The sequence below is a fragment of the Salvelinus sp. IW2-2015 genome, linkage group LG25 (genome assembly GCF_002910315.2).
Source record: "Salvelinus sp. IW2-2015 linkage group LG25, ASM291031v2, whole genome shotgun sequence".
Taxonomy (NCBI): Eukaryota; Metazoa; Chordata; class Actinopteri; order Salmoniformes; family Salmonidae; genus Salvelinus; species Salvelinus sp. IW2-2015.
In genome coordinates, this window is record NC_036865.1 from 21,691,583 (window position 1) to 21,719,178 (window position 27,596).

At 43.8% G+C, this 27,596-nt stretch overlaps 1 protein-coding gene across 1 annotated transcript in view; it reads left to right on the forward strand.

The window, feature by feature from the left end:
* Positions 1 to 27,596, forward strand: part of LOC111951607 (inactive phospholipase D5) — a 60,941-nt gene that overhangs the window by 15,568 nt on the left and 17,777 nt on the right. Inside the window, exon 2 of the mRNA XM_023969787.2 lies at positions 6,374 to 6,510. Within this exon, the coding sequence (XP_023825555.1) occupies positions 6,374 to 6,510 (137 nt within the window). The remainder of the gene's footprint in view (positions 1 to 6,373; positions 6,511 to 27,596) is intronic.

Consider the following 27,596-nt stretch of genomic DNA (forward strand, 5'->3'; position numbering starts at 1 on the left):
GGCCTTGAGATAGAAGCTGTTTTTCAGTCTCTCGGTCCCTGCTTTGATGCACCTGTACTGACCTTGGTGTCCTGGAGGGCAGGTAGTTTGCCCCCAGTGATGCGTTGTGGAGACCTCACTACCCTCTGGAGAGCCTTACGGTTGTGGGCGGAGCAGTTGCCGTACCAGGCGGTGATACAGCCCGACAGGATGCTCTCGATTGTGCATCTGTAGAAGTTTGTGAGTGCTTTTGGTGACAAGCCGAATTTCTTCAGCCTCCTGAGGTTGAAGAGGCGCTGCTGCGCCTTCTTCACAACACTGTCTGTGTGGGTGGACCAATTCAGTTTGTCCGTGATGTGTACACCGAGGAACTTAAAACTTACTACCCTCTCCACTACTGTTGTTACCTACCCTCACCACCTGGTGGCGGGCCGTCAGGAAGTCCAGTACCCAGTTGCACAGGGCGGGGTCGAGACCCAGGGTCTCGAGCTTGATGATGAGTTTAGAGGGTACTATGGTGTTAAATGCTGAGCTGTAGTCGATGAACACCATTCTCACATAGGTATTCCTCTTGTCCAGATGGGTTAGGGCAGTGTGCAGTGTGGTTGCGATTGCGTCGTCTGTGGACCTATTGGGTCGGTAAGCAAATTGGAGTGGGTCTAGGGTGTCAGGTAGGGTGGAGGTGATATGGTCCTTGACTAGTCTCTCAAAGCACTTCATGATGACGGAAATGAGTGCTACGGGGCGGTAGTCGTTTAGCTCAGTTACCTTAGCTTTCTTTGGAACAGGAACAATGGTGGCCCTCTTGAAGCATGTGGGAACAGCAGACTGGGATAAGGATTGATTAAATATGTCCGTAAACACACCAGCCAGCTGGTCTGCGCATGCTCTGAGGACGCGGCTGGGGATGCCGTCTGGGCCTGTAGCCTTGCGAGGGTTAACACGTTTAATTGCAACTCTACTTTGTCTCTATACTGACGCTTAGCTTGTTTAATTGCCTTGCGGAGGGAATAGCTACACTGTTTGTATTCGGTCATGTTTCCGGTCACCTTGCCCTGGTTAAAAGCAGTGGTTCGTGCTTTCAGTTTCGYGCKAATGCTGCCATCAATCCACGGWTTCTGGTTTGGGAATGTTTTAATMGTTGYTGTGGGTAYKAYRTCGCYGATGCACTTTCTAATGAACTCGCTCACCGAATCAGCGTATTCGTCAATGTTGTTGTTGGACGCAATGCGGAACATATCCCAATCCACGTGATCGAAGCAGTCTTGAAGCGTGGAATCAGATTGGTCGGACCAGCGTTGAACAGACCTGAGCGCGGGAGCTTCTTGTTTTAGTTTCTGTCTGTAGGCTGGAAGCAACAAAATGGAGTTGTCTGTTCCCTCAATCCACTATGACCCCTCCCAACAACACAAACATAATGCAAACATATGTCCTCATGTGTGAGAGAGGTCTTATTTACCTATAATTGTTTTTCAAGTTTTCTTTTCAGTAATGAACTCCGTGTAGCTGACCATATAATGGCCTTTTGTGTTCAATAGTAATTATGCTATGGCTCCTGCAGCAGTTAAAGAGATCAGGACATATTTGTTATTGTTTTACTTGCGGAGTAATTAGGTCATGGTTGTATGTCAATAGCCCATTATACAATGTTCCGGTTGGAGTTGTGATTTACCACTACACAAAGTGCATTGGGTATACTTTTTAATGTACACAGATAAAATGTGTATACTGTACATGAGGGAATATTTCAATAGATATTATATGATGTTATGATGAGAACTTTGCTTTTACCGTCAGGGCACCCAAGTATGTAAGAACAAGACAAACCGAATCCAAGCAATAAAATATTGTATTAAGTGTCCAGCTCACTGGGGAGATTATAGCATGGGTTTTCTGTGTACAGTGGTTTGAAAAGTATTCACCCCCCTTGGCTTTTTTACTATTTTGTTGCCTTTATTGTATCATTTGATTTACACAACATGCCTACCACTTTGAAGATGTAAAATATTTTTTCTTGTAAAACAAACAAGAAATAAGACAAAAAAATCTGAAAACTTGAGCGTGCATAACTTGACTTTGGCGATGTCATTTACAAAATAGCCTCCAACACTCTACTCAGCAAATTGAATGTAGTCTATCACAGTGCCATCCGTTTTGTCACCAAAGCCCCATATACTACCCACCACTGCGACCTGTATGCTCTCGTTGGCTGGTCCTCGCTACATATTTGTCGCCAAACCCACTGGCTCCAGGTCATCTATAAGTCTTTGCTAGGTAAAACCCCGCCTTATTTCAGCTCACTGGTCACCATAGCAGCACCCACCCGTAGCACGCGCTCCAGCAGGTATTTTTCACTGGTCATCCCCAAAGCCAACACCTACTTTGGCCGCCTTTCCTTCCAGTTCTCTGCTGCCAATGACTGGAACGAATTGCAAAAATCACTTAAGTTGGAGACTTATATCTCCCTCACTAACTTTAAGCGTCAGCTGTCAAGACAGCTTACCAATCGCTGCAGCTATACACAGCCCATCTGTAAATAGTCCATCCAACCAACCATATACCTACCTCATCCACATTTGTTTTTGTTTTTCTGCCCTTTTGCACACCAGTATTTCTACTTGCACATCCTCATCTGCACATATATCACTCCTGTGTAAATTGTAATTACTTTGCCACTATTGGCCTATGTATTGCCTTACCTCCTTACTTAATTTGCACACACTGTATACAGATTTTTATATTGTGTTATTGATTGTACGATTGTTTATCCCATGCGTAACTCTGTTTTTGTCGCACTGCTTTGCTTTATCTTGGCCAGGTCGTAGTTGTAAATGAGAACTTGTTCTCAACTGGCCTACTTGGTTAAATAAAGGTGAAATAAAAAAAATATTGTAGAGCCCCCTTTTGCAGCAATTACAGCTACAAGTCTCTTGGGGTATGTCTCTATAAGTTTGGCACATCTAGCCACTGGGATTTTTGCCCATTCTTCAAGGCAAAACTGCTCAAGCTCCTTCAAGTTGAATGGGTTCCGCTGGTGTACAGCAATCTTTAAGTCATACCACAGATTCTCAATTTGATTGAGGTCCGGCCTTTGACTAGGCCATTCCAAGACATTTAAATGTTTCCCCTTAAACCACTCGAGTGTTGCTTTAGGAGTATGCTTAGGGTCATTGTCCTGCTGGAAGGTGAACCTCCGTCTCAGTCTCAAATCTTTTGAAGACTGAAACTGGTTTCCCTCAAGAATTTCCCTGTATCCATCAGGGATCAGGGATCATCCATCAGTCCTTGAATTCTGACCAGTTTCCCAGTCCCTGCTGATGAAAAACATCTCGGGGTAATGAGAGTTGTTGGTTTTGCGCCAGACATAGCGTTTTCCTTGTTAGGCAAAAAGCTACATTTTAGTCTCATCTGACCAGAGTACCTTCTTCCATATGTTTGGGGAGTCTCCCACATGCCTTTTGGCGAACATCAAACGTGTTTGCTTATTTTTTCTTAAGCAATGTTTTTTTTCTGGACACTCTTCCGTAAACCCCAGCTCGTGGAGTGTACGGCTTAAATGGTCCTATGGACAGATACTCCAATCTCTGCTTGGAGCTTTGCAGCTCCTTCAGGGTTATCTTTGTTTCTTCGTTGCCTCTCTGATTAATTCCCTCCTTGTCTGGTCTGTGAGTTTTGGTGGCCCCCTTTTTAATAATGGATTTAATGATCCCAACGTCCACAGGTGGGGGTTGTGCTTACAGCCCAACACCGTGCAGGATGTTTGGCATTTGCCAGAGACACCAAGATTGGCAAATTTGCCACTGGCACCCTGTGCTCTTCACAGATGAAAGCAGGTTCACACTGAGCACATGAGCACATGTGACAGACGTGACAGAGTCTGAGACGCCGTGGAGAACGTTCTGCTGCCTGCAACATCCTCCAGCATGACCGGTTTGGCGGTGGTCAGTCATGGTGTGGGTGCATTTCTTTGGGGGCCGCACAGCCCTCCATGTGCTCGCCAGAGGTAGCCTGACTGCCATTAGGTACCGATATGAGATCCTCAGAGCCCTTGTGGAGACCATATGCTGACACATGCACATTTGTGGCCTGCGGGAGTCATTTTGCAGGGCTCTGGCAGTGCTCTCCCTGCTCAAAGGCGGAGTAGCGGTCCCTGCTGCTGGGTTGTTGCTCCTACGCCTCCTCCACGTCTCCTGATGTACTGGCCTGTCTCTCTGGTAGCGCTCCATGCTCTGGACACTACGCTGACAGACACAGCAAACCTTCTTGCCACAGCTCGCATTGATGTGCCATCCTGGATGAGCTGCACTACCTGAAGCCACTTGGGTGGTGGTAGACTCCGTCTCATGCACCACTAAAGTGAGAGCACCGCCAGCATTCAAAAGTGACCAAAACATCAGCCAGGAAGCATAGGAACTGAGAAGTGGTCTGTGGTCACCACCTGCAAATCACTCCTTTATTGGGGGTGTCTTGCTAATTGCCTATAATTTCCACCTTTTGTCTATTACATTTGCACAACAGCATGTGAAATTTATTGTCAATCAGTGTTGCTTCCTAAGTGGACAGTTTGATTTCACAGAAGTGTGATTGACTTGGAGTTACATTGTGTTGTTTAAGTGTTCCCTTTATTTTTTTGAGCAGTGTGTATATATTGAGATCATGTGACACTTAGATTGCACACAGGTGGATTTATTTAACTAATTATGTGACATCTGAAGGTAATTGGTTGCACCAGATCTTATTTAGGGGCTTCATAGCAAAGGGGGTGAATACATACTTTTCCGTTTTTTATTTTGTAGAATTTTTTGAAACATGTTTTATTTTATTTTTTCACTTCACCAATTTGGACTATTTTGTGTATGTCCATTACATGAAATCCAAATAAAAATTCATTTAAATTACTGGTCGTAATGCAACAAAATAGGAAAAACACCAAGGGGATGAATACTTTTGCAAGGCACTGTATATCTGAAGATAATGTCACTGGAGTATAATGATTATCCAAAATGTTCTCATTATAACCAAGTGAGTACCCCACTGAGATAAGCAATCAGACAGAACACAATATAAACACCCTTCAGTATGGGACTAGATTAGTCTCTAATTATTATGTCATTACTATGTAATACCATAGTAACAAATGAATTATAGCAACCACATTCGTTTCCTGCTTTCCTTTGATTGTTATGTTTGGGTGGATCAGTAACTGAATGTTAGTCTTATCATAAGTTTATGTTCCCCCATGGCAATATGATAAACATGATTAGCTTGATAGAGCAAAAGAGAAGGACATTTGAAATTCTGAGCAACAATGTATAATTCGCTTTTGAATGTATTAATTCTAAATCCACATTTCCCCAGTTCAAAGTTGGCGTATCTTTCTATGGACACGTGGTGTAGATCAAATGGTGCCACTTTTTTGAGGATCATAATTGGCGGAGTGAAAATACTTTAGAGGTCTCACATCATCAGAGTTACATTAAAGATGACCTCGGAATCCGTCAGCCGTATCACAGTAAATGTACTGAGAGCACATAAGATCATTCAGTTGCACAGAAGAGCTGATACACGCTAGGGGTAACATTGCTAATGAACATACTGTCTATATTAGTAACAAAGGGCACAGTGTTCGCCAACATAATATTGTCAACACAGTTTTCACTAGAATATTTTATTTTATAAAATGTAAGTTGCCTTCATTAGGCTACTTTGGTTTATTGGTATAGTCGGATCCCCATTAGCTTTTGCCGAAGCAGCAGCTATTCTTCCTGGGGTCCACAAAACACGAGGAAAACAAGAGCAAAACTTACTGTTATTGATGTTGTCCTGCAGTATACACACAATTCCTTCTAAAGGACCCAGAGACTAGTAAACAGTGTTGGGGTGACATACTCTATATATATATATATTACCATTACAATCTCACAGGGTTGGCCAAGGTCCAAGTGCCCCTTTTGATTTGGACAAGCCCTCCAGAAGTACTTTTTTATAAATGATTGATTTGGAGCCAAATCTAACTGTTTTTAGTAGATCACTGTACCACCAGCCATGGCCTCCCCTGCAAATACTTTGTTCTCCCTTTTCCAATTATTATCCCTACAAATAAGGGTMATATTTTCACCATATGCAGCCATTTGGATCCAGCCCAAATATGCCAAGTTATCAGCAAAAAATGCCTCTTTACTGGGTTCCCTGTTGGCTTCTCTCCCCCATATGGCTGATCCTGACCATGAACAGTATGTAAATGTTTGCGTTGACTTCCTTTGGGAACGTGCTGCTATCATTTATGATTTGCTGTGCAGTGCAATAAAGCAGCCAGGGTGAGGGCAAGGTTTGGGCACTGACCCTCTAGGTGAATAAAAATGTCCAACAATCAATGTGTTGCTCTCTCTTACAGTCTCAGCAGAAATGCATCGTAATCTTTGCGTTGGTGTGCTGTTTCGCCGTGCTGGTGGCCTTGATCTTCTCAGCGGTGGATGTCTGGGGAGAAGATGAAGACGGTATAACAGAGGAGAACTGTAACAAGAACTGCAGGTGAGATATCCTCCAGCCATAACAATCTCTCAATTCCCATAGCCCAGTTTTTCAAAAGTTATCTTTATGGATTTCACCTAAGATCGGATAGGATCAAATGGAAAGAGAGGGAATGAATGAATGGAATGGTAATCCCCATTTAAGTCAATGATCTGTCCTTTCTATTCATTCTATTTCTATGCATTTAATCCTAAATCCAGATAACGTTACACTGTCTATACACTGTCAATCAAGTACACTATATATACAAAAGTATGTAGACACCCCTTCAAAATAGTGGATTCGGCTATGTCAGTCACACCCATTGCTGACGGGTGTATAAAATCAAGCACACAGCCATGTGATCTCCATAGACAAACATTGGCAGTAGAATGGCCTTACTGAAGAGCTCAGTGACTTTCAAAGTGGCAATGTCATAGGATGCCAACAAATCAAGTTTGTCAAATTTCTGCCCTGCTAGAGGTGCCCTGTAAGTGCTGTTATTGTGAAGTGTCTAGGAGCAACAACGGCTCAGCTGCGATGTGGTAGGCCACACAAGTTCACAGATCTGGACCGCAGAGTGCTGAAGTGCATAGCGTGTAAAAATCATCTGTCCTCGGCTGCAATACCAACTACCGAGTTCCAAACGACCTCTGGAAGCAACATAAGCACAATAACTGTTCGTTGGGAGCTTCAGGAAATGGGTTTCCATGGCCGAGCAGCCGCACACCAGCCTAAGATCACCATGCACCATGCCAAGCATCGGCTGGAGTGGTGTAAAGTTCACCGCCATTGGACTCTGGAGCAATGGAAACGCATTCTCTGGAGTGATGACAGCAAATGCTCTGGCAAACAAATAAACAAAACACCATCCAACCTGGAACTGAGTGAGTAATGCTTAGTCTGAAGCAATTTTTTTACTTTCAAAAGTCAAGAAGAAAAATATATTACAATGATATATTTTACTTTATAAGGACTGAATGCTAAGGCTACAAAGCTTGCTAGGACAAAGAGCTACAACTTCAATTAGCACTGACGTGTGAAGCGAGATGTGTCGATGCCTTTGAGCCCAACAAATGGCCGGCCCACCCAAATCCAGAGGCCTCGAAGCCCCCTCCTGCTGTTCAGGGCCGTCCACTGGCATTTTCTACAAGAAATCTGCTTCCAGAAATAAAAGCTTCTCCCAAGTGGGTGTGACACTTACTCCATTTGCCTGCTGCACTGCTGCTTGGATTCCACCTGGCGATCTGTTCACCGTCTGCCCTGGTTGTCTCCCCGTCTGGTACAAGTAAACCCCCCCCCCCCCCCCCCCCTCAAAGCTTTCACTTGCCTCCAGCACACAGGCACTGTTGGGGCGAGTGACTCAGAACTTACTTGGCTCGCCCCAAGTCGTTAAATCTTTTTTTTTAATCTTGTGCATTTTGCTATTTGCCTCATGACTCCTGCATGCTTTGTTGACTACAAACTTTCTTTACCCAACCATGGGACAGATTGTTTGTTCCCACACTCGAGACTCTGACTATTGGTTACACAGACTTTTGGACTCCCATCCCATTCTAACCACCTCTCGCCGGCTTTGTATTAATTTTACCTGATGAAATTGCTGTACAATATGATCTTGTTGTCATCTGATGCACATTCAGATGTCGTAAATCAGCACTGCAGAGCTCTCCCTGATTGTATTACTGTTGATGATATCTGGAAATGTACATGTACACCCTGGCCCATCTACTGTTGCTAGCCACAATTCTCACTTGTGCTCTGATATCTGCTTCACTGATTTCTGCTCTCGTAAAAGCCTGGGTTTTCTGCACGTTAACACTAGAAGCTTATTACCTAAAATGGATCAATTGGAAGTGTGGGTTCACAGCTCCAATCCAGATGTGTTGGTCATTACTGAGACGTGGTTAAGGAAGATTGTTTTGAATACTGATGTTAACCTTTCTGGTTATAACCTTTTTCGGCAAGACAGATCTTCCAAAGGTGGGGGAGTGGCAATCTTTACCAAGGATCACCTTCAGTGCTTGGTTGTCTCCCCCAAGTCTGTCCCCAAACAATTTGATTTGCTGGTTTTAAGTATTAAACTTTCAAATAGCTCTTTGTTGACTGTTGCTGGGTGCTATCGTCCTTCTTCAGCACCGGCCTGTACCCTACCTGCCCTAAGCTCTCTCCTGACTCCTTACACGAAGTCTGAATTTGTCCTGTTAGGTTACCTAAACTGGGACATGCTTAATCCACCTGACCAAGTCCTAAAGCAATGGGACTCCCTAAATCTTTCTCAGATTATTACCAATCCCACAAGGTATGACTCCAAACTACCAGAAAAGGCCACTCTCCTCAATGTTATCCTCACAAATAATCCTGATAGGTATCAGTCTGGTGTTTTCTGTAATGACCTTTTAATGACCACTGTTTTACAGCCTGTGTTCGTAATGGCTGCTCAGTGAAATGACCTGTCCTGATTTGTCATAGACGCTTGCTAAAAAAACTTTAATGAGCAAGCCTTCCTTCATGAACTGGCCTCTGTAAAATGGTATAGAATCCTCTTGATCCCCTCTGTCAAAGAGGATCAAGCTTCTTTTTTTATATTTTCAGTGGTATTGTCAACAAACACGCCCCCATAACGAAAATGAGAATTAAAAACAAGTTCAGTCCCTGGTTCGACCGTGATCTTGCAGAGTTACTCCACCTCAAGAATTGCATTTGGCGAAAGGCTCGTCACACGCATACTCAAGCTGACTGGCTCTCGTTCAGGCAAATGAGAAATAAGTCCACTCAGGCTATCCGGAAGGCCAAAGTTAGTTACTTTAAGGAGCAGTTCTCTCTCTGTGGGTCTAACCCCAAGAAGTTCTGGAAAACGGTTAAAGACCTGGAGAATAAACGCTCCTCCTTACAGCTGCCCATGTCCCTTAAAGGTGATGATATGGTTGTGTCTGACAGTCGGGATTCCTATTTGACTCAGCCATGCCTCCTTGCCCATCCAACATTTCCTCATCTTCCACCCCTTCTAATGCGACTATCCCCGATGCTTCTCTCTCTTTTTTTCCCTGCCCTGCTACAAAGTTTCTCCTTGCAGGCAGTCCCTGAGTCCGAGTTGCTAAAGGAGGTCCTGAAACTTGACCCCAAAAAAACATCTGGGTCAGATGGTTTAGACCCTTCTTTAAGGTTACTGCCCCTATCATCATCAAGCCTCTCTCCAACCTTTTTAACATGTCTCTCCTTTCTGGGGAGGTTCCCATTGCTTGGAAGGCAGCCCCGGTTTGTCCTTTATTTAAAGGGGGAGATCCAGCTGATCCTAACTGTTATAGGACAATTTCTATTTTGCCCTGTTTATCAAAAGTGTTGGAAAAACGTGTCAATAATCAACTGACTGGCTTTCTTGATGTCTATATTATTGCAATCTGGTTTCCGCTCAGGTTATGGATGTGTCACTGCAACTTTAAAGGTCCTCAATGATGTCGACTTTGCCCTTGATTCTATGCAATGTTTTGAGGCAATTTTTTGATTTTTTATTGACTTGGCCAAAGCATTTGATATGGTAGACCATTCCATTCTTGTGGGCTGGCTAAGGAGTATTGGTGTCTCTGGGGGGGTCTTTGGCCTGGTTTGTTATAATATTGTGCTGCTATTTTTATTAACCTGGCCAAAGCTTTTGGCCTGGTTTGCTAACTACCTCTCTCAAAGAGTACAGTGTATAAAGTCAGAAAATCTGCTGTCTCAGCCACTGCCTGTCACCAAGGGAGTACCTAAGGTTCAATCCTAGACCCCAAGCTCTTCTCAATTTACATCAACAATATAGCTCAGGCAGTAGGAAGCTCTCTCATCCATTTATATGCAGATGATACAGTCTTATACTCAGCTGGCCCCTCCCCGGATTTTGTGTTAAATGCTCTACAACAAATCTTTCTTAGTGTCCAACAAGCTTTCTCTGCCCTTAACCTTGTTCTGAACACTTTCAAAACAAAGGTCATGTGGTTTGGTAAGAAGAATGCCCCTCTCCCCACAGGTGTGATTACTAACTCTGAGGGTTTAGAACTTGAGGTAGTCACTGCGTACAAGTACTTGGGAGTATGGCTAGACGGTACTGTCCTTCTCAGCACATATCAAAGCTGCAGGCTAAAGTTAAATCTAGACTTGGCTTCATCTATCGTAATCGCTCCTCTTTCACCCCAGCTGCCAAACTAACCCTGATTCAGATGACCACCCTGCCCATGCTAGATTACAGAGACGTAATCTATAGATCGGCAGGTAAGGGTGCTCTCGAGTGGCTAGATGTACTTTACCATTCGGCCTTCAGATTTGCCACCAATGCTACTTATAGGACACATCACTGCACTCTTTACTCCGCTGTAAACTGGTCATCTCTGTATACCCGTCGCAAGACCCACTGGTTGATGCTTATTTATAAAACCCTCTTAGGCCTCATTCCCTCCTATCTGAGATATCTACTGCATCCCTCATCCTCCACATACAATACCCGTTCAGCCAGTCACATTCTGTTAAAGGTCCCCAAAGCACACACATCTCTGGGTCACTCGTCTTTTCAGTTCACTGCAGTTAGCGACTGGAACGAGCTGCAACAAACACTCAAACTGGACAGTTTTATCTCAAATCTCTTCAAAGACTCAATCATGGACACTCTTACTGACAGTTGTGGCTGCTTTGTGTGATATATTGTTGTTTCTACCTTCTTGCACTTTGTGCTGTTGTCTGTGCCCAATGATGTTTGTACCATGTTTTGTGCTGCTACCATGTTTTGTTTCTACCATGCTGTGTTGTCATGTGTTGCTGCCTTGCTATGTTGTTGTCTTAGGTCTATGTAGTGTTGTGTTGTCTCTCTTGTCGTGATGTGTGTTTTGTCCTATATTTTTATATATTAAAAAAAGTTTTTTTATCTAAATCCCAGCCCCTGTCCCCACAGGAGGCCCTTTGCCTTTTGGTAGGCCGTCATTGTAAGTAAGAATTGGATTTGTTATTAACTAACTTRCCTAGTTAAATAAAGGTTAAATAAAATATTTAATAAATAAAAATGAATCTTGCTTCACCATCTGGCAGACAAATCTGGGTTAGGTGGATGCCAGGGGAACGCTACCTGCCCCAATGCATAGTGTAAAGTTTGGTGGAGGAGGAATAATGGTCTGGGGCTGTTTTTCATGGTTCAGCCTATGTCCCTTAGTTCCAGTGAAGGGAAATCTCAACGCTACAGCATACAATGACATTCTAGACGATTCTGTGCTTCCAACTTTGTGGCAACAGTTAGGGGAAGGCCCTTTCCTGTTTCAGCATGACATTACCCCCGTGCACAAAGCGAGGTCAGAAATGGTTTGTCGAGATCGGTGTGGAAGAACTTGACCGGCCTGCACAGAGCCCTGACCTCAACCCTATCGAACACCTTTGGGATGAAATGGAACGCCGGTTGCGAGCCAGGCCTAATCGCCCAACATCAGTGCCCGACCTCACTAGTTCTCTTGCGGCTGAATGGAAGCAAGTCCCAGCAGCAATGTTCCAACATCTAGTGGAAAGCTTTCCTAGGAGAGTGGAGTCTGTTATTGCAGCAAAGGGGGGACTAACTTCATATTAATGCCCATGATTTTGAAATGAGATGTTCGATGAACAGGTGTCCACATAGATGGCCTTCTGTTGGGCTGCATCGATGACAGGGCACATCTGAAAGCATTGTGTGAGAAATAATCTATCTTGAGCGATGGGTTTGTTTGGGGAAGAGAGAAATCCACTGTGCTCATTCAGAGTGGAACCTATCCCCTTTGCCTAGTAAGCTAAGTCAGTGTGGTGTAGAGAAAATGTATGACTTCGATCAAGACATTAATGTCAATTATGGGAATCATATTTCTCCAAATCTGGCATATATATATACAATTTTGTATGTGTCATAGGCCAAGACCTTTATGAGGCAGGGATATTGTATTGCTTGTATTCAGGAAGTCTGCTTCAGGGGGAAAATTASATTAATTTTTGGATTAGGGCACATAGGCCTTGTAAACAGAATATTTAATCAAATTAATATCCTGTGTGCAGGATAAACTTCTGTGCTGCGTCAGACGTTTTCCCAGATTAGGGCTGCAGTGTGCCAGAGAGGAGTTCATAATGATCGACATGGTGCTGCTTCCTTCCTTATGACTCTTTGTAAACTGTCAGCATTTGGAGCCACTGTTGACCAGTGCTACATTTCACTGCTGTTAACTTGGTCTATTTCAGGACCTACTGTATCTTGCCATGTCTGATCCCATTGGCTCCTGCTGTCTTAGCATTAATTGTCTGGGATTATGCATGGAATGCTGTTTTAGAATGATTGGGGTTCTGTTCATGATGAAATGTTGCCATGCCTTGGTAGAGCTTAGTGAACATAATGTTCTGTGATAACATCTCTCTACAGCTCTTTCACTTCAAGTGTGCTGAAGTACTTTTTATACTTTTCAGACTAATAATAATAATAACTTGAGGGGTGCTTATATTTGTTATTTTACACACGAGTGTAATGAACTGTGTTTCTTGCATATCCCAACTCCCCCAGAGACACCCTCAGGGAGTTGGTGTTACGTCCAGGGTCACCATCGTACAGCGCCCCTGGAGCAATTAGGGTTAAGTGCCTTGCTTTTATTTATTTTACCCTTATTTTACCAGGTAAGTTGACTGAGAACACATTCTCATTTACAGCAACAACCTGGGGAATAGTTGCAGGGGATGGGGGGTGATGAATGAGCTAATTGGAAGCTGGGGATGATTAGGTAGCGATGATGATAGGAAGGCCATATTGGGAATACAGCCAGGAGACCGGGGTTAATGCCCCTACTCTTACAATAAGTGCCATGGGATCTTTAGTGATCACAGACAGTCAGGACACCTGTTTAACGTCCCATCCGAAGACGGCACCCTACACAGGCCAATGGGATATCTTTTTAGACCAGAGGAAAGAGTTCTTCCTACACCACTTCCAGCAGTATCTGGTCTCCCATTCAGAGACTGACCAGGACCAATCCTGCTTAGCTTCAGAGGCAAGCCAGCAGTGGGATGCAGTGTGGTATGCTTGCTCAAGGGCACAGCGGCAGATGTTTTACCTTGTAGGCTCTGGTATACTGTTTGAGCTCCTTTTTCCTGTCTCACATGAGTAATGTCAAATTGTCAACCTATACCCGATTGTCAAACTGCGCACACTGCAATACAAGGTGTATTAAGCTATTAGTGTCTACCATCAACTAATGCATTATTGCAATGATATTCTACCTCACAACTTTAGGTTAATCCAAAGATTCCTGTAGCCAATTAGATGCGATCATATTGTGCATTGCTGTACTTGTCTAACAGCTGGTATTGAATGTCTGTTGACGAGGTACATATTGATCCAAGGCTGTGTAGTGGCAGACTTGAAACTAAATAATGTAGTTTCCGGATGGTGATGGACATAGAAAAGGGTTACTGGTCTCATTTACTGGTAGACCTTTGATTAAAATATATCTATGGAATCCACTGCTCCTGATAATGCAGTAGGAGAACTAGACTGTTTATTTACTTCGTACAAGACGTTATACATGGAAGTCCCCATCAAATGTTTGTTTTAATGTCACCTAAACTGTATAATGAATCAAGGGGCATAAGAACAGTTTGTCAAACATGTATTTTTGTCTATTATTTACCAGTGCAGTCAGTATTCACCCAGTGCCCTATAAAGGAATGATGACTGTTTACTATTTCTGGCAGACCTTCAGTCAGTAGCATCCAAGACACTCTACCTGGGTCATATTCTATACAGTAACCAAACAGGCTCAAACTTCTGCCAGCATCTGGAGTCTGAATTAATGGATTGTCTAAGCCACTGACAGCAGTATTATAACTCAATGAAACTCCAGGGCTGAAACATACTAAATCCAGTCTCAGGCCCAGGTTGTGAGATTCTTACATTTTATTTCTGGAATTTATCTCCATATATACAGTACCAGTCAAATGTTTGGACACACTTACTCATTCAAGTCTTTTTCTTTTCTTTTTACTATTTTCTACATTGTAGAATAATATTGTGAAGACATCAGAACTATGAAATAACACATACGGAATCATGTAGTAACCAAGAAAGTGCTAAACAAATCTTTGAGATTCTTCAAAGTAGCCACCTTTTGCCTTGATGACAGCTTTGCACACTATTGGCATTCTCTCAACCAGCTTCATGAGGTAGTCACCTGGAATGCATTTAAATTAACAGGTGTGCCTTGTTAAAAGTTAATTTGTGGAATTTCTTTCCTTAATGTGTTTGAGCCAGTCAGTTGTGTTGTGACAAGGTAGGGGTGGTATACAGAAGATAGCCCTATTTGGTAAAAGACCAAGTCCATATTATGGCAAGAACAGCTCAAATAAGCAAAGAGAAATTACAATCCATCATTGCTTTAAGACATGAAGGCCAGTCAATTCAGAAAATGTCAAGAACTTTGAAAGTATCTTCAAGTGCAGTTGCAAAAACCATCAAGTGCTATGATGAAATTGGCTCCTATGAGGACCACCACAGGTAAGGAAGACCCAGAGATGGCTCTGCTGCAGAGGATAAGTTCATTAGAGTTACCAGCCTCAGAAATTGCAGTCGAAGTAAATGCTTCAGAGTTCAAGTAACAGACACATCTCAACATCAACTGTTCAGAGGAGACTGTGTGAATCAGGCCTTCATGGTCGAATTGCTGCAAAGAAACCACCACTAAAGGACACCAATCATAAGAAGAGATTTGGGCCAGGAAATACAAGCAATGGAAATTAAACCAGTGGAAATCTGTCCTTTTGGTCTGATGAGTCCAAATTTGAGATTTTTGCTTACAACCGCCGTGTCTTTGTGAAACGCAGAGTAGGTGAACGGATGATCTCTGCATGTGTAGTTTCCACTGTGAAGCATAGAGGAGGAGGTGTGATGGTGTGGGGGTGCTTTGCTGTTGACACTGGGACACTTCAAGGGACACTTAACCAGCATGGCTACCACAGAATTCTGCAGCGACACGCCATTCCATCTGGATTGGGCTTAGTGGGAATATAATTTGTTTTTCAACAGGACAATGACCCAACACATCTCCAGGCTGTGTAAGGGCTATTTGACCAAGAAGGAGAGTGATAGAGTGCTGCATCAGAGGACCTGGCCTCCACAATCACCCGACCTCAATCCAATTGAGATGGGTTGGGATGAGTTGGACCGCAGAGTGAAGGAAAAGCAGCCAACAAGTGCTCAGCATATGTGGGAACTGCTTCAAGATTGTTGGAAAAGCATTCCAGGTGAAGCTGGTTGAGAGAATGCCAAGTGTGCAAAGCTGTCAAGGCAAATGGTGGCTACTTTGAAGAATCTCAAAGATTTGTTTAACACTTATGTTTTAAAATAAATCTGATTTTTAGACCCTTTTTGGTTACTACATGATTCCATGTGTTATTTCATATTTTTGATGTCTTAAAGAAAAACCTTTGAATGAGTAGGTGTGTCCAAACTTGACTGGTACTGTATTTGAGTATTCCCAGCAATTGTATTTTTTTCTTTTACCAGTCAAGTCAATTAAGAACAGATTCGGCCTGGCAAGCGACATAAGGCCTCCTGTGGGGCAATGGGGGCGGGGATTTAAAGTGTAAGAAAAGACGGACAGAAGCAATATATCAGACATTTGTAATGGCATTACAATAATGCATAATAATACTTTTTTCATGACTTACGTCACCGTACTATATATGAATTTGCCTATTCCTATTGTGATGTCATAAAGAATACGTGAAAACACTGATCAATTCCAGGCATATCTACCTAGTCATCCATCATGGGTCTCATTCACATTCACAGAGCCTTGGCTGCTACTATCAAAATAGTTTCCACCATTTAACATGCCAGTCTGCTCCAGTGTGTCTGCCTGGACAGGCATCCTGCCCGTTCGCAGAGCCGCTGGGTTTAACTGGACTTCTTCTTTAGCAGCTCTGTGCGTGTCATGGATACACCACTGAAGGACATCAACAACACTGAAATCAGCCTTTCAGATAGGTGGGAGGGATTTCATTGTCATTCCAGAGATTTAAAACTTTAGCTTTCACTTAGAAAATTACTGAAGTTTCCTCCACTTGGGTATCAAGTAATACACACGGCTGCACATTGGGATTTCAAATGAGTGTGGCCTAATGTGCACGCAGCGTAAATAAATCTATGGACGTCCTTAGTGCTGAAACAAATGCTCTCCTCACTTTACAGAGACCTGCTTGCTGTTAGAGGCATAAATAATCCCCATGCATTATTTATTGAGTGAAATGGGTTGTTTTTTTCTCATTAAGATGACATGTTCTTCTTTCCTGGTTTTCTCATTATGAGATGGTTAGTATCTATCTGTCCTATTTGGTGTGGTGCCACTTTTGTGTTTCTAATTCTAATGGTAAATAATGCATGGAGTGACTGTTCATTTTATCAGTCTCTGAATCTTGCATGCTATTTCCAGGGTTTGCTTGTTTGTGTGTTATTGCATTTTGGCTATTCATGTTTTAAAGATTTAAAGTTTACAGAATAATCTACCATACTTTCTTGATCCTAACCTAAATCAATCCATGTTCATTTCACAAACACATTTGTTTGACTACCATTCTCTTTGGGATATGTAGTGCTTTCCTTATGGAACATATGAACACAGTGTCCTTTACCATATTCATTTTTCTCCAACGACATGACCTGATTTCAAGTGGTTAGTCACCCAGTCACTGTTTCTGGTACGCCACCGGTCAATTTGGTTTTGCAGCACTGACGGTATTTTGTCTGCTTGCTGACTCAACCGGGGCCAGGAACTGAATGTCTGCTCAACATCTCACTTGACTCGCCCTATTACCGTTTTATGTGATTAACTGTGTTTTCCTCTGAATGTTTTTTTATATATATTTTTGGGGGTTACCCCTTTTTTTCTCCCCAATTTCACGGTGTCCAATTGTCCCATCATTGCAACTCCCTTGCGGATTCGGGAGAGGCGAAGGTCGAGATCCGTGCGTCCACCGAAACACGACCCCGCCAAGCCGCACTGATTCTTGACACAATGCCCGCTTAACCTGGAAGTCCGGCTCTCCAATGTGTCAAAGGAAACACCATACACCTGGCGACCTTGTCAGCGTGCATACCCCCGGCCCGCCACAGGAGTCGCTAGAGTGATGCAGTGCCTTAGACCGCTGCGCCACTCTGGAGGCGTTTTCCTCCAATATTGAACCATTTCCCAGCATGAAGAATGTGTGCTCAGTAGTGGATCGGTATGAATCAATAATCTGGCAAGATAAAGCAGGAGCAATTTAGTTTTTTGTAATTTTTTGTTGCATTTTTTATAATTAAACAGATAAGACAGAACAGGCAGAGGGAAAAACATACACTGATCCCCTACCAGATCAAACCCACCCCAACCCCCCATGCTCTAACAGAACACACACTGATCCCGTACCAGATTAAACCTATCCCAATGCTCCAACAGAGCACCACCCCAAAACCAGACTTAAAGCAGGTATTATAAAGATTTTGAGTTATATACAGTTGAAGTCGGAAGTTTACATACACTTAGGTTGGAGTCATTAAAACTCGTTTTTCAACCACTCCACAAATTTCTTGTTAACAAACTATAGTTTTGGCAAGTCGGTTAGGACATCTACTTTGTGCATAATTTTTACAACAATTGTTTACAGACAGATTACTTAACTTATAATTCACTGTATCACAATTCCAGTGGGTCAGAAGTGTACATACACTAAGTTGACTGTGCCTTTAAACAGCTTGGAAAATTGCAGAAAATTATATCATGGCTTTAGATGCTTCTGATAGGCTAATTGACATCATTTGAGTCAATTGGAGGTGTACCTGTGGATGTATTTCAAGGCTTGCCTTCAAACTCAGTGCCTCTTTGCTTGACATCATGGGAAATCAGCCAAGACCTCAGAAGAACAATTGTAGACCTCTCCAAGTCTGGCTCATCCTTAGGAGCAATTTACAAATGCCTGAAGGTACCACGTTCATCTGTGCAAACAATAGTATGCAAGTATAAACACCATGGGACCACGCAGCCGTCATACCGCTCAGGAAGGAGACGCGTTCTGTCGCCTAGAGATGAACGTACTTCGGTGCGAAAAGTGCAAATCAATCCCAGAACAACAGMAAAGGACCTTGTGAAGAGGCTGGAGGAAACGGGTACAAAAGTATCTATATCCACAGTAAAACGAGTCCTATATCAATATAGCTTGAAAGGCTGCCCAGCAAGGAAGAAGCCACTGCTCTAAAACCGCCATAAAAAAGCCAGACTACGGTTTGCAACTGCACATGGGGACAAAGATCGTACTTTTTGGAGAAATGTCCTCTGGTCTGATGAAACAAAAATAGAACTGTTTGCACTAAATGATATCGTTATGTTTGGAGGAAAAAGGGAAGGCTTGCAAGCCGAAGAAGAACACCATCCCAACCGTGAAGCACGGGGGTGGCAGCATCATGTTGTGGAGGTGCTTTGCTGCAGGAGGGACTGGGTGCACATCACTAATAGATGGTATCATGAGGAAAATGATGTGGATATATTGAAGCAACATCAAGATATCAGTCAGGAAGTTATAGCTTGGTCGCAAATGGGTCTTCCAAATGGCAATGACCGCAAGCATACTTCCAAAGTTGTGGCAAAATGGCTTAAGGACAACAAAGTCAAGGTATTGGAGTGGCCATCACAACGCCCTGACTCAATCCTATAGAAAACTTGTGGCGGAACTGAAAAAGCATGTGTGAGCAAGAGGCCTACAAACCTGACTCAGTTACACCAGCTCTGTCAGGAGGATTGGGCCAAAATTCACCCAACTTATTGTGGGAAGCTTGTGGAAGGCTACCCGAAAAGTTTGACCCAAGTTAAACAATTTAAAGGCAATGCTACCAAATACTAATTGAGTGTATATAAACTTCTGACCCACTGGGAATGTGATGAAAGAAATAAAGCCGAAATAAACAATTCTTCTACTATTATTCTGAATTTACATTCTTAAAATAAAGTGGTGATCCTAACTGACCTAAGACAGGGAATTTTTACGAGGATTAAATGTCAGGAATTGTGAAAACTGAGCTTAAATGTATTTGGCTAAGGTGTATGTAAATGTCTAACTTCAAGTGTGTGTGTGTGTGTGAGTATATATATATTATATATATATATTATCAAACAAAAAGTAAACACGAGAAGAAAAAAAAAATAGTGATACAAATTCCAATTTGGGTTTGTTTATGGAGTTGTGAAAGTAGCTGGGTCCATGTCTTCTACAAAGGATAGGAAAGGAGGCCAGATATTATAAAATTGTAATTGCAGATCCCTAATGGAGTAGCACATTTTCTCCAGCTTGAGATGTTGCATGACTTCCTTATCCAATGGCTAAATGTTGGAGGAAACCCATCCTTCAGAGCCATTCAGGTTTGATAAAAGCATGCAGTGTGTCTAAAGCACTCAGGCTGACACACTAAATCCAATATGTTTACCTACTTTACATAGGTGATTCATTCTTCCCAGAAAACAGGAAACTTGGCGTGCTCGCGAGAAGAAGTATAGGGATCATAGAGAATAGATGGGGGGTTTCCAGGTAGTGACTAGGCACCCGTCAATGTAATCATTGGAAAAAGTCCCCCCTTTACTGATTAGAGGTGTGAGACTGCTGTGTATGAAGGCAAGGGGGAGAACGTCCCCCTATCTCTTCATGCACAAAACCATTAACTTAATCAACAGCCATAACTCATTATAGCACTTAATATATTAATTTTAGACACCAATTTACGATGAACCGCCAAACCCCGTAGACTGAGGGAGGAGTATGCCAAAATTGTAGTGGCATCGATATAACAATACACACATTGTACACATGGACTCGCAATTCAGGAACATGCACTACAAAGCCAGCCTCCGGAGCAGATAGACTGTCGGGGTTGCCTTATTGGCTTCATCATCATAACCCGGAAGCGAGAGAATATACAGACGGAGAGAAGGGAAACACAGAAAACCAAAACTAGTCATCGGGATTCAGCATCACTATGATAAAACCACATTGGATCTATGGAGAGGTAACAATTAAAACTTCATAACTTTTAAAAATTTATAAAGGAAATAAAAGCTATATAGAGAGTAAAAGGCTTTGCTGTTTGATTCTTTATACCATACCAACCTGGTCCTAATGAATGGGTAGGGTCACTGAATACCAAGGGTTGTAAATCGTATAAGCACTGATTTATTTGCGTAAACGTAACATGTCGCATTCTGACTGTCAGCATTTTGGAGGCTAACCGGTAGACTTGAATATATGGAGCAATAAGGAGTGGGGGTGTCAGGATGAGTTTGTTTGTGTCGGTGGAATGTGGTTAGCTTTACCAGATGCTGCCCTGTACTGGCACTGCTCGCACGGAAACTCTCTCCGTCCATGAACGATGAATAGGTGGAATTGAGATTGCAGGCCCATGCAAAAAAACGCACTAAATTTGCTCTAGCTAAACTGATCGGATCTTTGTTTGGGATTTTTAAAATTTCACACTAGTTAAAAACAAAATTTTAAAGGGAAGAACAATCTTGAAAACATAGCAACGGGCACAGTAACTTCCTAATAGACTTATTGTTAAGTCGTGACATGTAGTGGAAACTATTATTGCTCCTTGCCATATTGAACAGCTCACTACACAGCATTTTTTTCCAGTTCTACAATAGTTTACGCTATCCAAGAGTTGTAATAGGCTACGACAACAAAAAATTCAGACCAACATATAAAAGTACGTTTTATCTATATTTTTGGAGGTAATCTGTACTTAACTTTAACTAATTATTATCATACTACTTTTCTATTACGCGTACAATGGTCTCTCCGTGTATATGAGAGTCACAACTACCATAAATATTAAAGCGTGGAAAATTTTACTCCCATACATTTTAAACCTGCCACACTACAGGATGAATCTACCAAAAGTATCTGTACACATTTTGAATGTTAATGTCTCGAAATGCTAAGAGGAAGGAAACAAAGGATCATGTATATATCTGAAGTGCTGCACCAAGCCTATCAATTAATGATGTGTGTCATGGGTTGCCATCTCCTCCACATCCTCGCCCTGCTTGAGATTGACAACCTGGCGGATCACCTCGGTGGCACAACAATAACTACGGCGTTGTGTACACATTTGGGAGGTACTCTGCACGTGTTGAGTGCGCCCGTTCCCACTGTCTGTGTAATTATTTGTGGTTGAAAATATACATCTAGAAAACATGTACGGGACCGTTCTGCGTCGGCTCTAAATCACAAAGCCTGGAACCGAAAGGACTTTGATGGTCTATATGCCACTCCGCCAAACGTCAATCGACACATGGATTCCGGCATGTTGGACACTTGCAACGTGTCCGTTGGTGGATGGACGCGCGAAACCACTTGATGTTCCAGATGGGTGTTCATATGCTAGAGGGTACATTCAGTTAAAGAGATACTCCGGAGGGAAATACTCTTTAGGATTTACTCGCAGGGGCCAAGTTTACTGGGTGAGTTATACCTGAGTAATTTTCTATTAAGGGTACCGGCGTCTCACGTTTCTCAAAATTCAAGGATTCATGACAATTCCATAACTGCCCCTTTCTCTCTTGCATTGCACACTCACCATTGCTGCTACTCATTGGCTAATCAGCATCCACCCTGTCATCACTCATGCTGACACAACCCATACGCCTAGCACAACCAACAAACACACTTCCTCTTTGGTTCTGCAGTGCATGTTGCATTGCACGTCACACTGCGTTTTACTAATGCGCGTTCTAAGGTCCATTTGTTGCTCAATCCTTCCTTCACTCCTCCTTACTAACTCAATAGTATCTCTTAGGGTTCTTCTCGCTACAAGGATCAGATACTGTGGGGGAAGCCACTCTGCCTGCCATCACCACAGCCTACAACTCCCATCACCAGCACTCGCACGCAGAGATGGATGTCGTAGCCAGCCTGAGGATGAATGTCCTGAGCACCAGCTGAGGGATGAATTTCCACTCAACCTAACTCCCCACAGCCTGAGGGAGTGATGTCCTACCAGCCTTGAGGATTGCAACCTCAGGGTCTACCCCTCTCAGCCTGATGGATGATGTCTACAACCCTAACTCCCACATGCCCCTCGGAGGATGAATGATATAACCTCAGCCTGAGGAAATGATGTCATACAACCCGCCTATAGCTCCCACAGCCTATAGTGGGACTGATGTCTAACAAGCTAAATGGGCTCAGGTCATACCCCGTCTACAATCGCACCTCAAACTTCCCACAGCCAGCTGAGTGGAATGATAGTCTACCCCAGCTACTATTGAGGATGATGTCCTACAACCCTAACATCCCACATGCATCCTGAGATAATGTCTACCGCAAAAGCCCTGAGGAACGCCGAGCGAATGGCCCTACAACTCCTCGTGAACTATGAGCAGAGTCCACGCACGGCATCCGGTTCACTCTCTCTTTATCTTGAATTTCGAGATCCCCATTCTTAACCCAAAGTTCTTCCTTACATCCTTCCTCATCCGATCATAACCCACTAGTTCCTTCCCGCCAATCCAACCTCTCCAATCTCGAGACTGTTTGGTTCCTAGTTAAACTCTGTGAAAGCTCAAAGCAATTGCACATATGCGGGTAACCAAGGATATTTGATTATTTCATAGTTGGACATTTCAATTCTAGAAGGCGTATTGTCATAATAGTCAGGACTTGTTAGTAAGCGAGTTCGCCTGGAATGGAGAGAGAGACATAAGTCATCAAAACAATACAGGTTTGTTCTATTGTCACTCGCCTCCATTACACACATAATACCCAGGACACAGGTACAACCTTCAAGGGGCTCCGCACTCTCGAGTCCCGCAGACGGGTGAAATATATCACTACAAGATGTTTACACCCAAGACAATAGGGACCCAAACTGCCGTTTCGTATGGGACTAATATCTGGCTGTTCTGGCTCTATCGCATCTCCCTACTCTGAGGTAACGTAACAGTATACCAGACTCCGCTGAGCCGGAACCCAGTCAAACTGGTCGTGCTCTGGCACGCCCAGGTCCACCACATGGTGGATGTTGCCCAACAGAACCTCCCTGCACGACGCCAGTCAGCGGAGTCAATCACCACTTCCGGAGAACCTGAAACCCCACCTCTTTAAGGAATACTAGGATAGGATAAAGTATCTACCCCTACCCTCCCCTTAAAGAGTTAGATGCACTATTGTAAAGTGGTTGTTCAACTGGATATATTAAGGTGAATGACCATTTGTAAGTCGCTCTGGATGAGCGTCTGCTAATGACTTAAATGTAAATGTCTTGCATTAGGAGGAACCCAGGGCCAACCGCACCAGCATATGGTCTCACAAGGGTCTGAGGATCTTCACCTCGGATACCTAATGGCAGTCAGGCTACCTCTGGCGAGCACATGGAGGGCTGTGCGGCCCCCCAAAAAGAAATGCCACCCACACATGACTGACCCACCGCAAACCGTCAGGTGCTGGAGGATGTTGCAGGCAGAAAACGTTCTCCACTGGCGTCTCCAGACTCTCACGTCTGTCCATGTGCGTGTGACTGCTTTCATTCTGTGAAGAGCACTGGCAAATGCCAAACGTCCTGCACGGTGTTGGGCTGTAAGAACAACCCACCTGTGGACGTCGGGCCTCATACTCCCACTCATGCATGAGTCTGTTTTCTGACCGTTTGAGCAGGACACACTGCACAATTTGTGGCCTGCTGGAGTGCTATCATTTTGACGGGTCTCCTGGCAGTGCTCCTCCTTGCACAAGAGCGGAGGTAGCGGTCTGCGTTGGTTGTGCCTCACCTACGGCCTCACTCCACGTTCCTGATGTACTGGCCTGCCCTCTCCGTCTGCGTACTGCTGTCTGGTGTTGGTAGCTGCCCCATGTCTGGAATAAAACTAACAGACAACAAACAGCAAACTTCTTGCCACAGCTCGCATTGATGTGCCATCCTGGATGAGGCTGCCAACTCCCTGAGCCACGTTTGTTGTGGGTTGTATGAAACTCCTCGTCTCATGCTCCAACCATCTAACGACCTATGAAAGACCACCGAGCTTACAAATTACGAAAAGTGACCAAAAACATCACGCCAGAGAAGCATAGGAACTGAGAAGTGGTCTGTGGTCCCACTGCAGAACCACTCCTTTATTGGGGGTGTCTTGCTAATTGCCTATAATTTACCACTGTTGTCTATTCCATTTGCACAACAGCATGTGAAATTTATTGTCAATCAGTGTTGCTTCCCTAAGTGGACAGTTTGATTTCACAGAAGTGTGATTGACTTGGAATTACATTGTGTTGTTTAAGTGTTCCCTTTATTTTTTTGAGCAGTGTATGTTTCACTTAGACCTGGATACCTTAATGGAGAGACACTAGACCCTATGTGTTTCTAAAATGTATTTCAAGTTTTAATGTCATGTGCACAGTGAACTGCCTTTCTTGCATGCTCCAAACCCCCAAATGCAGTAATCAATATCAATGTAGCACTAAAAATAACATAAGGTAGAACAAAAACACACAACAAATAAAAATAAGAACATGAGAAAGTAAAAGCTATGTACTGGGTCAGTTCAAATACCATATAAACAATGTGCAGGGATACTGGAGTGATAGAGGTAGATATGTACAAGGATAAGGTGACTAGGCATCAGGATATATGATGCGTAAATGATTGTATGGCCGCGCGTGTGTGTTTTGGAGTCCTGTGAGTGTGCATACAGAGGGTTCAGAAATAAAACACGGGTCAACTCAGATAGTCCGTGTAGCCATTTTGTTAGCTATTTACCAGTCTTAAGGCTTGGGGATAGAAGCTGTTCAGGAACCTATTGGTGTCCAGACTTTTTTTAAATCCCATATTTATTATACTTTTTAAAATCCCTTTTTCTCCCCAAATTCGTGGTATCCAATTGGTAGTTAGAGTCCTGTCCCATCGCTGCAACTCCCGTACGGACTCAGGAGAGGCAAAGGTCGAGAGCCGTGTGTCCTCCGAAACACAACCCAGCCAGCCACTGCTTCTTGGCACGCCACTCGGGAAGCCCCGTTGGTGTCAGACTTGATGCACCGGTACTGCTTGCCATGCGGATGCAGAGAGAACAGTCTATGGCTTGGGTGGCTGGAGTCTTTAATGATTTTCCGGGCCTTCCTTTCACACCGCCTGATGTAGAGGTCCTGGATGGCAGGGAGCTCGGCCCTAGTGATGTACTGGGCTGTCCGCACCACCCTCTGTAGTGCCATGCGATCGAGACCGGTGCTGTTGCCATACTAAGCAGTGATGCAGCCAGTCAAGATGCTCTCAATGGTGCAGCTGTAGAACTTCTGAGGATTTGAGGGTCCATGCCAAACGTTTTCAACCTCCTGAGGGGGAAGAGGCACTGTCGTGCCTTCTTCACAACTGTGCACGTGTGAGTGGACCATTTTAATTTCTTAGTCATTTGGACACCGAGGAACTTGAAGCTCTCGACCTGCTCCACTGCAGCCCCGTTGATGTGGGTGGAGGGGGGGGCGTGCTTGCCCCCCTCCCCCCTCCCCCAGATCCACGATCAGCTCCTTGGTCTTACTGATGTTGAGGGAAAAGTTGTCCCGGCACCACACTGCCAGGTCACTGACCCCCTCCCTGTAGGTTGTGTCATCGTCGTCGGTGATCAGGCCTACCACCCTCATGTTGTAAGCAAACTTGATAGTGTTGGAGTTGTGCATGGCCACACAGTTGTAGATGAACAGGGAGTACAGGAGGGGACTAAGCATGCACCCCTGTGGGGCCCCCGTGTTGCAGGTCATCGTGGTGGAGGGGATGTTGACAACCCTCACCACCTGGGGTTGGCCCATCAGGAAGTCCAGGATCCAGTTGCAGAGGGAGGTGTTCAGTCCAAGGGTCCTAAGCTTGGTGAAGAGCTTGGAGGGGACAATCGTGTTGAACGCTGAGCTGTAGTCAATGAACAGCCTTCTCACATACAGTTGAAGTTGGAAGTTTGCATACACCTTAGCCAAATACATTTAAACTCAGTTTTTCACAATTCCTGACATTTAATCCTGGTTAAAATTCCCTGTCTTAGGTCAGTTAGGATCACCACTTTATTTTAAGAATGTGACATTTCAGAATAATAGTAGAGAGAATTACTTATTTCAGCTTTTATTTATTTCATCACATTCCCAGTGGGTCAGAAGTTTGCATACACTCAATTAGTATTTGGTAGCATTGCCTTTAAATTGTTTAACTTGGGTCAAACGTTTCGGGTAGCCTTCCACAAGCTTCCCACAATAAGTTGGGTGAATTTTGGCACATTCCTCCTGACAGAGCTGGTGTAACTGAGTCAGGTTTGTAGGCCTCTTTGCTCTCACGCTTTTTCAGTTCCGCCCACAAATGTTCTATAGGATTGAGGTCAGGGCTTTGTGATGGCCACTCCAATAYCTTGACTTTGTTGTCCTTAAGCCATTTTGCCACAACTTTGGAAGTATGCTTGCGGTCATTGTCCATTTGGAAGACCCATTTGCGACCAAGCTATAACTTCCTGACTGATATCTTGATGTTGCTTCAATATATCCACATCATTTTCCTCATGATGCCATCTATTTAGTGAAGTGCACCAGTCCCTCCTGCAGCAAAGCACCCACACAACATGATGCTGCCACCCCCGTGCTTCACAGTTGGGATGGTGTTCTTCCTCCCCCTTTTTCTTCCACCCCCTTCCTCCCCCTTTTTCCACCAAACATAACGATGGTCATTATGGCCAAACAGTTCTATTTTTGTTTCATCAGACCAGAGAACATTTCTCCAAAAAGTACGATCTTTGTCCCCATAGTGCAGTTGCAAACCGTAGTCTGGCTTTTTTATGGCGGTTTTGGAGCAGTGGCTTCTTCCTTGCTGAGCGGCCTTTCAGGCTATATTGATATAGGACTCGTTTTACTGTGGATATAGATACTTTTGTACCCGTTTCCTCCAGCATCTTCACAAGGTCCTTTGCTGTTGTTCTGGGATTGACAAAACGCGTCTCCTTCCTGAGCGGTATGACGGCTGTGTGGTCCCATGGTGTTTATACTTGCATACTATTGTTTGCACAGATGAACGTGGTACCTTCAGGCGTTTGGAAATTGCTCCCAAGGAT